Here is a 12,261-nt window from a genome sequence, read left to right on the forward strand (position 1 = left end):
TTCTACTTGATGAGACAGAGCACTACTGTCATATGAGGTGAAGCATACGGGATGGAATGGGGAAAGTCAAAGGATGCAAACGGAATATGCAATTAGTCTAAAGTGGACTCCTCTCTTTGTCTCCTCTCCATCTGCCCTGAACTGAAAGCCCCGGGTTGGTGAAAACAGTAAGGTGAAAGCCTGACTATAATTGCCTGTCCAGTTTGTTCACATCAGTGCAGAGAAAGGAGGAAATGAAGGAACGGAAGCAAGGGGAGGATGCCACTTTTGACTACTGAGATGCACCCAATTGTGTCTCCAGTTCCTAAAATGAGCACATAACCTCCAGTTGCTTCCTGCCTTTAATAAAACATTTTAAGCTGCTAAAAACTGCTCCATGAGAAAGTTGTCTTGTACATACAACAGAAAAAAAGAGCCAAGATATTCCCAGGTATTTAGGACACATCTCCTGACTCGTCAGACCACAGTTGCTAGCTATTGATATCACACATTGTCACGCCACTACACCCACCCCCCATCTGTCCCTCCAACCCCCTCCCTTAGTCCAGGACTGATTCAGTGTTGTTCAGAGTGTGTTTTCGGGAACATTATTTGTGTGTGTGTGTGTGTGTGTGTGTGTGTGTGTGTGTGTGTGTGTGTGTGTGTGTGTGTGTGTGTGTGTGTGTGTGTGTGTGTGTGTGTGTGTGTGTGTGTGTGTGTGTGTAAGAGACAGAGAAGCAAGAGAAGTTGAGATGCTCCGGTAGTAATGTTGGACCAGCTAGACTCCATTATTTCTTCACCTCTACCAAATATATCCTCCGTCATCCGCCTCTCCTTCCTCTTCCTCTTCATTCTCCTCCGCTTCTTTCTCTTCCTCATCCTCCCATCCTACCCCACTACCAAAATCACCTGAATATGTCAGCGCCTCATCTGGAGAAGAGGAAGAGTGACAAAGAGACAGAGACAGACAGAAGGATGGGAGAAGAGGAAGACAGACAGAGGGATGGGAGAAGGAAGAGAGATAGAGACAGACAGAGGGGTGGGAGAAGAGGAAGACAGACAGAGGGGTGGGAGAAGAGGAAGACAGACAGAGGGGTGGGAGAAGAGGAAGACAGACAGAGGGATGGGAGAAGAGGAAGACAGACAGAGGGATGGGAGAAGAGGAAGACAGACAGAGGGATGGGAGAAGAGGAAGACAGACAGAGGGATGGGAGAAGAGGAAGACAGACAGAGGGATGGGAGAAGAGGAAGACAGACAGAGGGGTGGGAGAAGAGGAAGACAGACAGAGGGGTGGGAGAAGAGGAAGACAGACAGAGGGGTGGGAGAAGAGGAAGACAGACAGAGGGGTGGGAGAAGAGGAAGACAGACAGAGGGGTGGGAGAAGAGGAAGACAGACAGGGGGTGGGAGAAGAGGAAGACAGACAGAGACAGACAGACAGAGGGGTGGGAGAAGAGGAAGACAGACAGAGACAGGACAGAGGGGTGGGAGAAGAGGAAGAGAGACAGAGGGATGGGACAAGGAAGAGAGACAGAGACAGACAGAGGGGTGGGAGAAGAGGAAGACAGACAGAGGGGTGGGAGAAGAGGAAGACAGACAGAGGGGTGGGAGAAGGAAGAGAGACAGAGACAGACAGAAGGATGGGAGAAGAGGAAGACAGACAGAAGGATGGGAGAAGAGGAAGACAGACAGAAGGATGGGAGAAGAGGAAGACAGACAGAGACAGAGAAGGATGGGAGAAGAGGAAGACAGACAGAGACAGAGAAGGATGGGAGAAGAGGAAGACAGACAGAAGGATGGGAGAAGAGGAAGACAGACAGAGACAGACAGACAGAAGGATGGGAGAAGAGGAAGACAGACAGAGACAGACAGAAGGATGGGAGAAGAGGAAGAGAGACAGAGACAGACAGAAGGATGGGAGAAGAGGAAGAGAGACAGAGACAGACAGAAGGATGGGAGAAGAGGAAGAGAGACAGAGACAGACAGAAGGATGGGAGAAGAGGAAGACAGACAGAGACAGACAGAAGGATGGGAGAAGAGGAAGACAGACAGAGACAGACAGAAGGATGGGAGAAGAGGAAGACAGACAGAGACATACAGAAGGATGGGAGAAGAGGAAGACAGACAGAGATAGACAGAAGGATGGAAGAAGAGGAAGACAGACAGAGACAGACAGAAGGATGGGAGAAGAGGAAGACAGACAGAGACAGACAGAAGGATGGGAGAAGAGGAAGACAGACAGAGATAGACAGAAGGATGGGAGAAGAGGAAGACAGACAGAGACAGACAGAAGGATGGGAGAAGAGGAAGACAGACAGAGACAGACAGAAGGATGGGAGAAGAAGAAGACAGACAGAGACAGACAGAAGGATGGGAGAAGAGGAAGACAGACAGAGACAGACAGAAGGATGGGAGAAGAGGAAGACAGACAGAGGGGTGGAAGAAGGATGGGAGAAGAGGAAGACAGACAGAGGGGTGGAAGAAGGAAGAGAGACAGAGACAGACAGGGATGTGAGAAGAGGAAGACAGACAGAGGGGTGGAAGAAGGAAGAGAGACAGAGACAGACAGGGATGGGAGAAGAGGAAGACAGACAGAGGGGTGGAAGAAGGAAGAGAGACAGAGACAGACAGGGATGGGAGAAGAGGAAGACAGACAGAGGGGTGGGAGAAGAGGAAGACAGACAGAGGGGTGGAAGAAGGATGGGAGAAGAGGAAGACAGACAGAGGGGTGGAAGAAGGAAGAGAGACAGAGACAGACAGGGATGTGAGAAGAGGAAGACAGACAGAGGGGTGGAAGAAGGAAGAGAGACAGAGACAGACAGGGATGGGAGAAGAGGAAGACAGACAGAGGGGTGGAAGAAGGAAGAGAGACAGAGACAGACAGGGATGGGAGAAGAGGAAGACAGACAGAGGGGGAAGGAAGAAGGAAGATGAGACAGAGACAGACAGGGATGGGAGAAGAGGAAGACAGACAGAGGGGTGGAAGAAGGAAGAGAGACAGAGACAGACAGGGATGGGAGAAGAGGAAGACAGACAGAGGGGTGGAAGAAGGATGGGAGAAGAGGAAGACAGACAGAGGGGTGGAAGAAGGAAGAGAGACAGAGACAGACAGGGATGGGAGAAGAGGAAGACAGACAGAGGGGTGGAAGAAGGATGGGAGAAGAGGAAGACAGACAGAGGGGTGGAAGAAGGATGGGAGAAGAGGAAGACAGACAGAGGGGTGGAAGAAGGATGGGAGAAGAGGAAGACAGACAGAGGGGTGGAAGAAGGAAGAGAGACAGAGACAGACAGGGATGTGAGAAGAGGAAGACAGACAGAGGGGTGGAAGAAGGAAGAGAGACAGAGACAGACAGGGATGGGAGAAGAGGAAGACAGACAGAGGGGTGGAAGAAGGAAGAGAGAGATTGAATTAATCAATGTACCTGTATCCAAATATGACATTTCATTCGAAGTTGACTTCTGTTCCCTGCATGTATACTTCCCGGCTTTGATCAATTCCATCTATTTAATCTGAGAAATACATTTGTTTAAAAAAAACACTGAGGGAATTTGACAGTGGTGAGGTAAAGGGCATGTGTTTGACTTTGTCTGGGTTTTAATGGCTATTTCTGGACCCTGCCAGGGGAGCCATTCTTATCAGGAGCAGGTTCCGTTCAGCCAGACAACCATTTATCTTGAAAGACTTTTCTCTCAGCGACAAGCGACCCTTTAGAATGCAAATGATCCCTGACAACATGGTTTGAATGTGGCACTGTGCCTGACGGCTAGTGGTGCTGTGGACCTGAGCCCGAGCTGATGCATAAAGGGTGCATTGTACTGAGTGTGTGTAGGGATCTGTATCGAGTGTGTATGACAATCAATATAGACGGTGTGTGTCGAGGTTCTGCAACAAGTGTTTGAGCATGTGTTGGGGTACAGAGTGTGTGTGACGGGTCAATACTGATCATTCGACAGTGTATGGGTATCAATACTGAGGGTGTGAGGGTGTGTGTGTGTGTTTTGGCATACCGCTTGTGTGTGATGGTCTGTAGCCAACCCAAGTATGTGTGTGAGGTTCTATATGGAGTGTGTGCCAGGGTTTTCACCATCAGTTTGAGATTTGAGAGCAATTGAACACTGATGGGGGTCTTACCACAGTCAGGGTTGCCATGGATTCTGGAGCTGGCTAGTTCTCCACCGTGTTGGTCGACACACCAGCACTCTCCCCTGGCTTGATCACACTGTAGCTTTCTATAGTATCCATCCTCATCACAGCTAGGGATGAACAGGCCTATGACACACACACACACACAAAGGGAAGTTAGAGGAGGCACACATGCTTTTTTAGACCGAATAAATCTAGATTTGCATTGCGGTGTATGTGATGTTACATTTTCATTAGCCTACTCCATTACATATATGGGGCGGCAGGTAGCCTAGTGGTTCGAGCGTTGGACTAGTAACCGAATCGTTTCGAGATCAAATCCCCGAGCTGACAAGGTAAATATCTGCCGTTCTGCCCCTGAACAAGGCAGTTAACCCACTGTCCCTGGGCTGTTATTGTATATAAGAATTTGTTCTTAACTGACTTGCCTAGTCACTTGTGATTCCAAGCCTATTATTTACTATTCATTATCCTATGATTTTATATATTTAATTATACATTTTGTGGTTTGCATTAGAAGACAGCTTGGTCGTTTCACATGACAAAAAGGCTCGTTTTCACATGATTGTAGAAAGTAATATATATAGTCATGAAAGTGATCCAAACATGAACACCTGTGGCCTATAATAGGCCTAACTGCTGTGGGTGGGTGCAGCTATAGGTGCACATTCTTTCCCAACATTAAGACTTCTGAAATGCATCTGAATAGGAACATAATGCACACTGAATAGACACATTGTGTGGAGGGACCTTGATAGTCCAACAACAGACCAGCAAATCACTAGAATGCAGTGGTGGGCCGTCAGGGCCAGCAAGGCCTTCTCTGCTGGCCTAAACATCATCAGAATATAATTTTTTTAAAATATATTTTCAAACAAATATGTATTAAATTATTCCCCAGAGTAAGAGTTATACTCTTCATTTCATAGCTTTCCTCTTGGTTGCACTGCTTCCAGCCCCAGGTTGAGATTTGGAGGGCTGGTCTTTATGTTAGATCTTTTATCCAATCATATTCAGCCATCATGTGTTGCCAGGGGTCTAAAATCTGCCCACAGGCCTTCAGAATCAACAGTGCGGGCGCTTGTAGCTTAAAGTGAATGGAAGTTAAAATTTAGTGTCAACTAATCAGCTTTAGAGTTGGCTATTGAAGGCCTGCTGGCTGGCTCCAGTGTTACACAGGAGCCAGCTAGCAGGCGTAGTGCGTGCACGTCTTTTGATTGGATTACCAATATTGAGAGGCAGGTCCTATATGGGCAGGTCTATGCAGAATCTCAGAACTAGGAAACTGAATTTGATAAACAAATTAATTTGCGTACTACTAAGCTGTTTTTTCAACCCACAATGGCGGAAGGAGAAGATATTGATTTATAACGCCATTCTCAAGACAAACTTTTCAAGAAAAGTTAGACATTGTCAGGAGAGTTCTTTGCCGACGCTACAAAGCCTGTCACAGGCGGGAAAGGGGTTCGTTCACCACTTTCAAAGTTCCAACTACGAGCGCTATCAATGGCTCACAGGCTCCGAGAAGCACTGCAAACTGTACTGCTGGGAATGCCTATTATTTGCAAGTGATCGATTTGGTGTTTGGAGCCACACTGGCTTTGCAAACTTGAGTTTTCTAACCAAGGCAGCAACAAGACCCCAAAGTACGGCTGGGCACTTACAAGCAATGGTGCTTTTGAAAACTTTTGGGGACACCCGAGTGGATCTACAGCTCAACGAACAAGCGAGCAGGGCAATGAAGCTGCACAATGAAAAGGTATTGTACTCTTCCCCTGCAATTCTCTGAATAAAAATGTCAATTTCAAGGTGACGCAACGCCTGGTTATACTGCGTTTCTGTCTAAATGTATAGTGTCTAGAGCCATGGCATCATAATGATGGTAATAAGAGGTGGATTAATTCGGGTGGGACTGTGTAGGACTTCACTGAAGGCCCAGGCCCCAGGCCCACGGCACGCCACTGCTAGAATGCTAATAACCCTAAGATTGTTTTACAGAAAAAAATCAGTCTTTCATTTCTGAGGTCCAATGGAGCTACAATGAGACCCAACTTTGGAACTGCAGAACTCAAGCTTGTCCTCTCTGTGCGTGGAAGCAGAATCCTGGGGCGGATACACCTATAGAAAGAAACAAGATCATGGCCAACAAATCAATCTGGAAATGCACCGAGTACCATTCATACTCGTGCCGAGGTTGCATTGTCCTCATTGACAGGGTTATCTCCAAGGTATCTGGAGACCACAACCGCATCCCGGATGGAAAGCAGATTGAAGTCCGACAGGTACTGAACAACTTGAAGAAGAGGAGTTGGGAGACTGGGGAAAGCGCGCTGCATGTTTTGGAGCCTGCTACATCGGGCCGTGACGGGTGTTGTAAGGCATGATTTGCCCTCAGAAAATACCTTGAAAAGGTGCATACAGAGGCACCGGCAGAAGAACAAAGACAAGCAGATGTCGCCGGTACTGACTCCAGTTCCTGGGGGCAATGGTACGGCAGTGGGTGGAGGCCAGGTTACACCTGCAACCCTCTCCAACCTCGTAATATCTGAGCTCTATCAAACCACACATTGTGGAGACCTGTTCCTCCAACACAACAGTGGGCCAGGCCCAGACAGGCTTCTGATCTTAACAACCAAAGACAACTTGGAATTCCTGTGCAACTGCGATCCCTGGCTTGCCAACGGAACATTCAAGAAGGTCCCATGTCTGTTCCAGCAGGTGAATACCATCCATGGAATTCCCACATATTCACCAAATGAAGCCGACCTGATGCGACAGGAGCACGTGATTGCAGCAGCCATTATTATGTTGCCCAATAATTCTGAGGTAGGCATCATCCTTCACGAGCCTATTGAAGTTGTTTTAAAGGGATAGTTGACTCTTGTTCTGTTGTTGCTTGTTTTCGACATCCCTGGGCTGTGGTTGTTTCCTTCAAACCTTTAAAACATTTGTTAGCTGGTTATTAAGCAAGGTTGAGAATAAGAATACGAATCTGGCTAGATTTTTGGAGAACGTAGCAATGCTAGTGGAAATGGGTAGTTTCGGTTAGTGATGCATTCAAAACCATAAAATATGGTTTTGAATGAGGGGTAAACATCAACATACAACAGCCTACTATTTTATATTTTTTTGCGGACATTCCCTCGTGCCTTCCTTGCACTGAAGAACTTGAACCTGGATCTGAAACCAGAATCCTTCATGACTGACTTCAAGCCAGCAGCTCCCGTAAAGAAGGTGTTTCCGGGAATCCACAACCAGTGATGCTTCTTCCATCTGGGTCCACTTTTTAGGCAGCAACTGCCCCGCTGTCCTGAAGTGGCATCAAAGTCCTGGAGAGACCCCGACTTCGCCCTCCACATCAAGATGCTTCACAGGCTGACATTTGTCCCCGCCCGCTGAAGTGGTGAGATGTTTCAAGGAGATGAAGCAAAATCTGTTCTTTCAGGACCCGGCGCTGTCCACATTTGTGGCCAACTTTGAGGACACATGGATTGGGCGCCCGATGGGCAAGGGTAAAAAAACAACGCAGAAGAGCACCGGAATTTGCCATGGGTGTGTACTTGTCTTGATGTCTGTAGGCCAGTCATTTCATTAGTACATGCAATGTTATTATACTACTAATAACACTAAATAATCTAACAAAATAGGCCCTACTAATAGGCTAATAATTATATACTAATAGTAATGTGAGTATAATATGTATAATAGGCTATTGCAACAAGGTTAAAGACAATGGCAAATGGGTGTTTAACATGTTTCGATCTTTGGACTTCAGAAATGTGGAACTACTAAGACGCTGTCCTGAAGGACATGGGGAAGGCCAATAACATCCCAACAGGCTGTTGTCGGTCGTTTGTGGGGCATATTACCTATTCCACAGTGACAAAACCCACAATTTGTTAGTTCTTCGATGCCTTGCAACTACAACAGCATAGGATGACACTGCAGAAGGAGCAGTACCTCGCTGGTAGTCAACCGCTACTAAAGTTGCAACTTCTGCGCAGCAGCGAGCAGGAATTGAAGCAGCTCGCGGAGGACTGCCAGAATAAACCACTGGCTGTGTACCCGAGAGGCATCGCCACCGTCAACCACACAGGAAAATGACTGTCCTGCAACACTTATGAGAACAGAGAGCAACTCTCAACTGGCGCACCTGTTCATGACACATTGTTCATTCTTTTTTGGTTTGTTATTTTCGGTCTTTGGTGCTTATTTTTAATCATTGTTGGAGAACCAGGCTATTTGTAAATAAAATGTTCATTGTGAGTTTCATTTTTCTTCATTTATTCTGTTGAATCAAGAGATCCATATTCAAAAAGCATTTGACTTGCTGATGTGTGCAGGTGAACATCTACAGTTAGACCTGCACACAGATGGCAGATCTTAATTTGAGCCAGTTTGCTACAGCAGGAAAATAATTCATGGAAAAAGTTACAAACTTTAAAGGCCTTTTTAAACCTTAAACACAAAGTTAGAAATGTCATGCATTGCAGGAAAGTTCCCCTGTAACAGGGTGATTAAAGATCCTCCGTCTGTAGGCCAGTAAACTATACATTCTGGCAAACCATCGGCCATATTTCACATTTCATGAACACATTAAGGAGTCAGGAGATGGAGGTGAATAACTGTAGTCAGTACCATAGAGATAGAATGACAATCGAATTCTAATACTCTATGGTCAGCATACTACTGCTGCACCAAGGGGCTGGCTAATAACAAGAGAACAAGGACAGACATGCTCTGAATCTGGACTAGTTAACCTTTACAAGACTGCTGTCACCCCGCTCCTCCGCTCTCTCCACTGGCTTCCAGTTGAAGCTCGCATCCGCTACAAGATCATGGTGCTTGCCTACGGAGCTGTGAGGGGAACGGCACCTCAGTACCTCCAGGCTCTGATCAGGCCCTACACCCAAATAAGGGCACTGCGTTCATCCACCTCTGGCCTGCTCGCCTCCCTACCACTGAGGAAGTACAGTTCCCGCTCAGCCCAGTCAAAACTGTTCGCTGCTCTGGCTCCCCAATGGTGGAACAAACTCCCTCACGACGCCAGGACAGCGGAGTCAATCACCACCTTCCGGAGACACCTGAAACCCCACCTCTTTAAGGAATACCTAGGATAGGATAAAGTAATCCTTCTCACCCCCCTTAAAATATTTAGATGCACTATTGTAAAGTGGTTGTTCCACTGGATGTCATAAGGTGAATGCACCAATTTGTAAGTCGCTCTGGATAAGAGCGTCTGCTAAATGACTTAAATGTAAATGTAAATGTAATGCTGAGATACTTTGGAATATATCAGCATCTACTGTATGTTATAATAATATAATATATGCATTACTATTTAAACAGCCTCCTACAGAGGGTCAGAATTTGCTCCCCAAAAAGGAATGACATTGGGATAGGATGTCATAGGACTTCTATAATGTAAGTGAGAGAATAAGTTGAAAAATGTGTTCATGTAAATAAATGACATAACATTGCATTGGGTTGTGTTCTTATCAGCTGAGGCAGCCCTCTAGTCCCTGAGTGATTGGCTTTTAAGGGAACTGTGTCTGAGTATCACTGGCAGAATTTGCCCAGCCTCCTCTCTGCTCCACTCCGTGTCCTTGAGGAGCCTTGATACACAGCTTAGCCAAGTCAGCAACACACACACACACACACACACACACACACACACACACACACACACACACACACACACACACACACACACACACACACACACACACACACACACACACACACACACACACACACACACACACACACACACACACACACAACACACACACAAACACGCACAAACACGAAAACCTTACACACGATATACACCGAGTCTACTAACAAGGAACACCATTCTAATACTGAACTGCATCCCCGTTTGACCTCAGAACAGCCTCAATTCGTCGGGGCATGGACGACAAGGTGTGGAAAGCATTCCACAGATAGGCTGGCCCAAGTTGACTCCAATGCTTCCCACAGTTGTGTCAAGTTGGCTGGATGTCCTTTGGGTGGTGGACCATTCTTGATACACACCGGAAACAGTTGAGCGTGAAAAACATCAGTGTTGCAGTTCTTGACCCACTCAAACCGGTGCTTCTGGCACCTACTACCATACCACGTTCAAAGGCACTTAAATCTTTTGTCTTGCTCATTCACCCTCTGAATGGCACACATACACAATCTATGTCTTAATTGTCTCAAGGCTTAAAAATCCTTCTTTAACCTGTCTCCTCCCCTTCATCTACACTGATTGAAGTGGATTTAATAAGTGACATCAATAAGGGATAACAGCTTTCACCTGGATTCACCTGGTCAGTCTATGTCATGTTCCTTACATTTTTGTACACTCAGTGTATTGCATAACACACACACGCACAGTCCGCATTGTGTCACTTCACTACATTCCTGAAGAAAAGTATGTACTTTTTACTCCATACATTTTCCCTGACACACAAAAGTACTCAATGCCTAGCAGCACAGGAAAATAGTCCAATTCACACACTTATCAAGAGAAAATCCCTGGACATCCCTCTGGCCTCTAATCTTTCAGACTCACTAAACACAAATGCTTTATTTGTTGGAGTATACCCCTAGCTATCCATAAATAAATAAAAACAGATATTTTCACTTGTACTTTTGATACTTAAGTATATTTTAGCAATTACATTTACTTTTGATACTTAAGCATATTTAAAAACCAAACACTTTTAGACTTTTACTCAAGTAGTATTTTACTGGGTGACTTTCACTTGAGTCATTTTCTATTAAGGCAGCTTTACTTTTACTCAAGTATGACAATTGAGTACTTTTTCCACCACTGCACACACACACCCTGGTTCCTGCAGACCCTAGCCGCTTGTCTGTATGGAGCTATAATCCACCGGGCTGATCAGGGGATTATCCCTGCCTTCTGCTTGGCATCTGTTTAATGAAACTCCTCAGTGACACACACACACACACACACACACACACACACACACACACACACACACACACACACACACACACACACACACACACACACACACACACACACACACACACACACACACACACACACACACACACACACACACACACACACACACACACACACACACACACACACACACACACATTCATCTGGGCAATGTGAATCCTGCAGGAATAATACCCACCCAGTTTGTTCTTGCCTCCCTCCTGGACTTGGATCCTCTCCAGCTCAGCCAGGCAGGGGGGCTCTGAGGGGGAAACACACCAACGCTTCAGTTCATCACTCCAATACACACAAACACTAAAGCACACGTGTGCGTGTGTGTGTACACATTGGGTTGAGCTTTTATTGGTAAGTCAACGGTAAACTTTGAAATCAAGGCGTAGGAAATCTGTAGAAAATAATTCAGAAGTCAAACATTCACACAAACCTCCCGTTATTATGCATGATTTAAATGCTACTTTGAACTACTGTTTTTCTCAGGTTCCCCCCTCTGTAGGCTATGCAGTGGACGTGGACTCCACAGAAGTCGTGCCCAAAATGACACCCTATCCCCTACATAGTGCACTACTTTAATGGGCTCTGGCAAAAAGTAGTGCACTAGACAGGGAATAAGGTGCCATTTGGAACACAATCAGTGGCTCCAGCCAGGTCCAGTGGTAAACACAGGTCTCGTCTGGTTTCTGCTTGGCTGCTTGGCTGACACACATACAGTCTGTGAGAGCTCTGTGAGGACCAGCCTGTCAACAAGCTACAGTCATGTTGTTACTGCACAATGGTGGCCATTCCCCCAAAACAACAATGGGGGAGACAAACTGTGATGGACCGTGAGAGGGGCAAAAAGGGTGAGGGGCGAGAGAGAGGAGAGAGGACACAGAGTTTTCTATACCTGTACGTTGTGTAGCCATGGCCACAGTAGGGAACTCTGAATGCCACGTTACATGAAAAACACACATAACTGCACACGGACACACACACATTCCACCCCCCATCTACACACACACAATATCCCCCATATTCACTCTCTGGAAACAGAGTTACCAGGCAACGGTGCAGACCTTAGCGTCTTACTCTCTCTCACACACACCCACCCACCCACAGTGACACACACTCTGTCACTCCCTCACAGACACACATCCCTCTCCCCACAGTATATTCACTCT

General features: G+C 46.4%; 1 protein-coding gene across 2 annotated transcripts in view; it reads right to left on the bottom strand.

Moving 5' to 3' along the window:
• Positions 1 to 590: 590 nt before the first annotated feature.
• spock2 (SPARC (osteonectin), cwcv and kazal like domains proteoglycan 2) overlaps positions 591 to 12,261 on the bottom strand; it is a 78,296-nt gene continuing 66,625 nt past the window's right edge. For both annotated transcript variants that reach the window (XM_046351940.1, XM_046351939.1), the window contains 3 exons: positions 11,283 to 11,345; positions 4,111 to 4,248; positions 591 to 909 (listed from right to left, as the gene is read on the bottom strand). In XM_046351940.1, coding sequence (XP_046207896.1) covers positions 782 to 909; positions 4,111 to 4,248; positions 11,283 to 11,345 — 329 coding nt within the window. In that variant the 3' untranslated portion in view covers positions 591 to 781. The remainder of the gene's footprint in view (positions 910 to 4,110; positions 4,249 to 11,282; positions 11,346 to 12,261) is intronic.

This window comes from Oncorhynchus gorbuscha, linkage group LG06 (assembly GCF_021184085.1).
Source record: "Oncorhynchus gorbuscha isolate QuinsamMale2020 ecotype Even-year linkage group LG06, OgorEven_v1.0, whole genome shotgun sequence".
Lineage (NCBI taxonomy): Eukaryota > Metazoa > Chordata > Actinopteri > Salmoniformes > Salmonidae > Oncorhynchus > Oncorhynchus gorbuscha.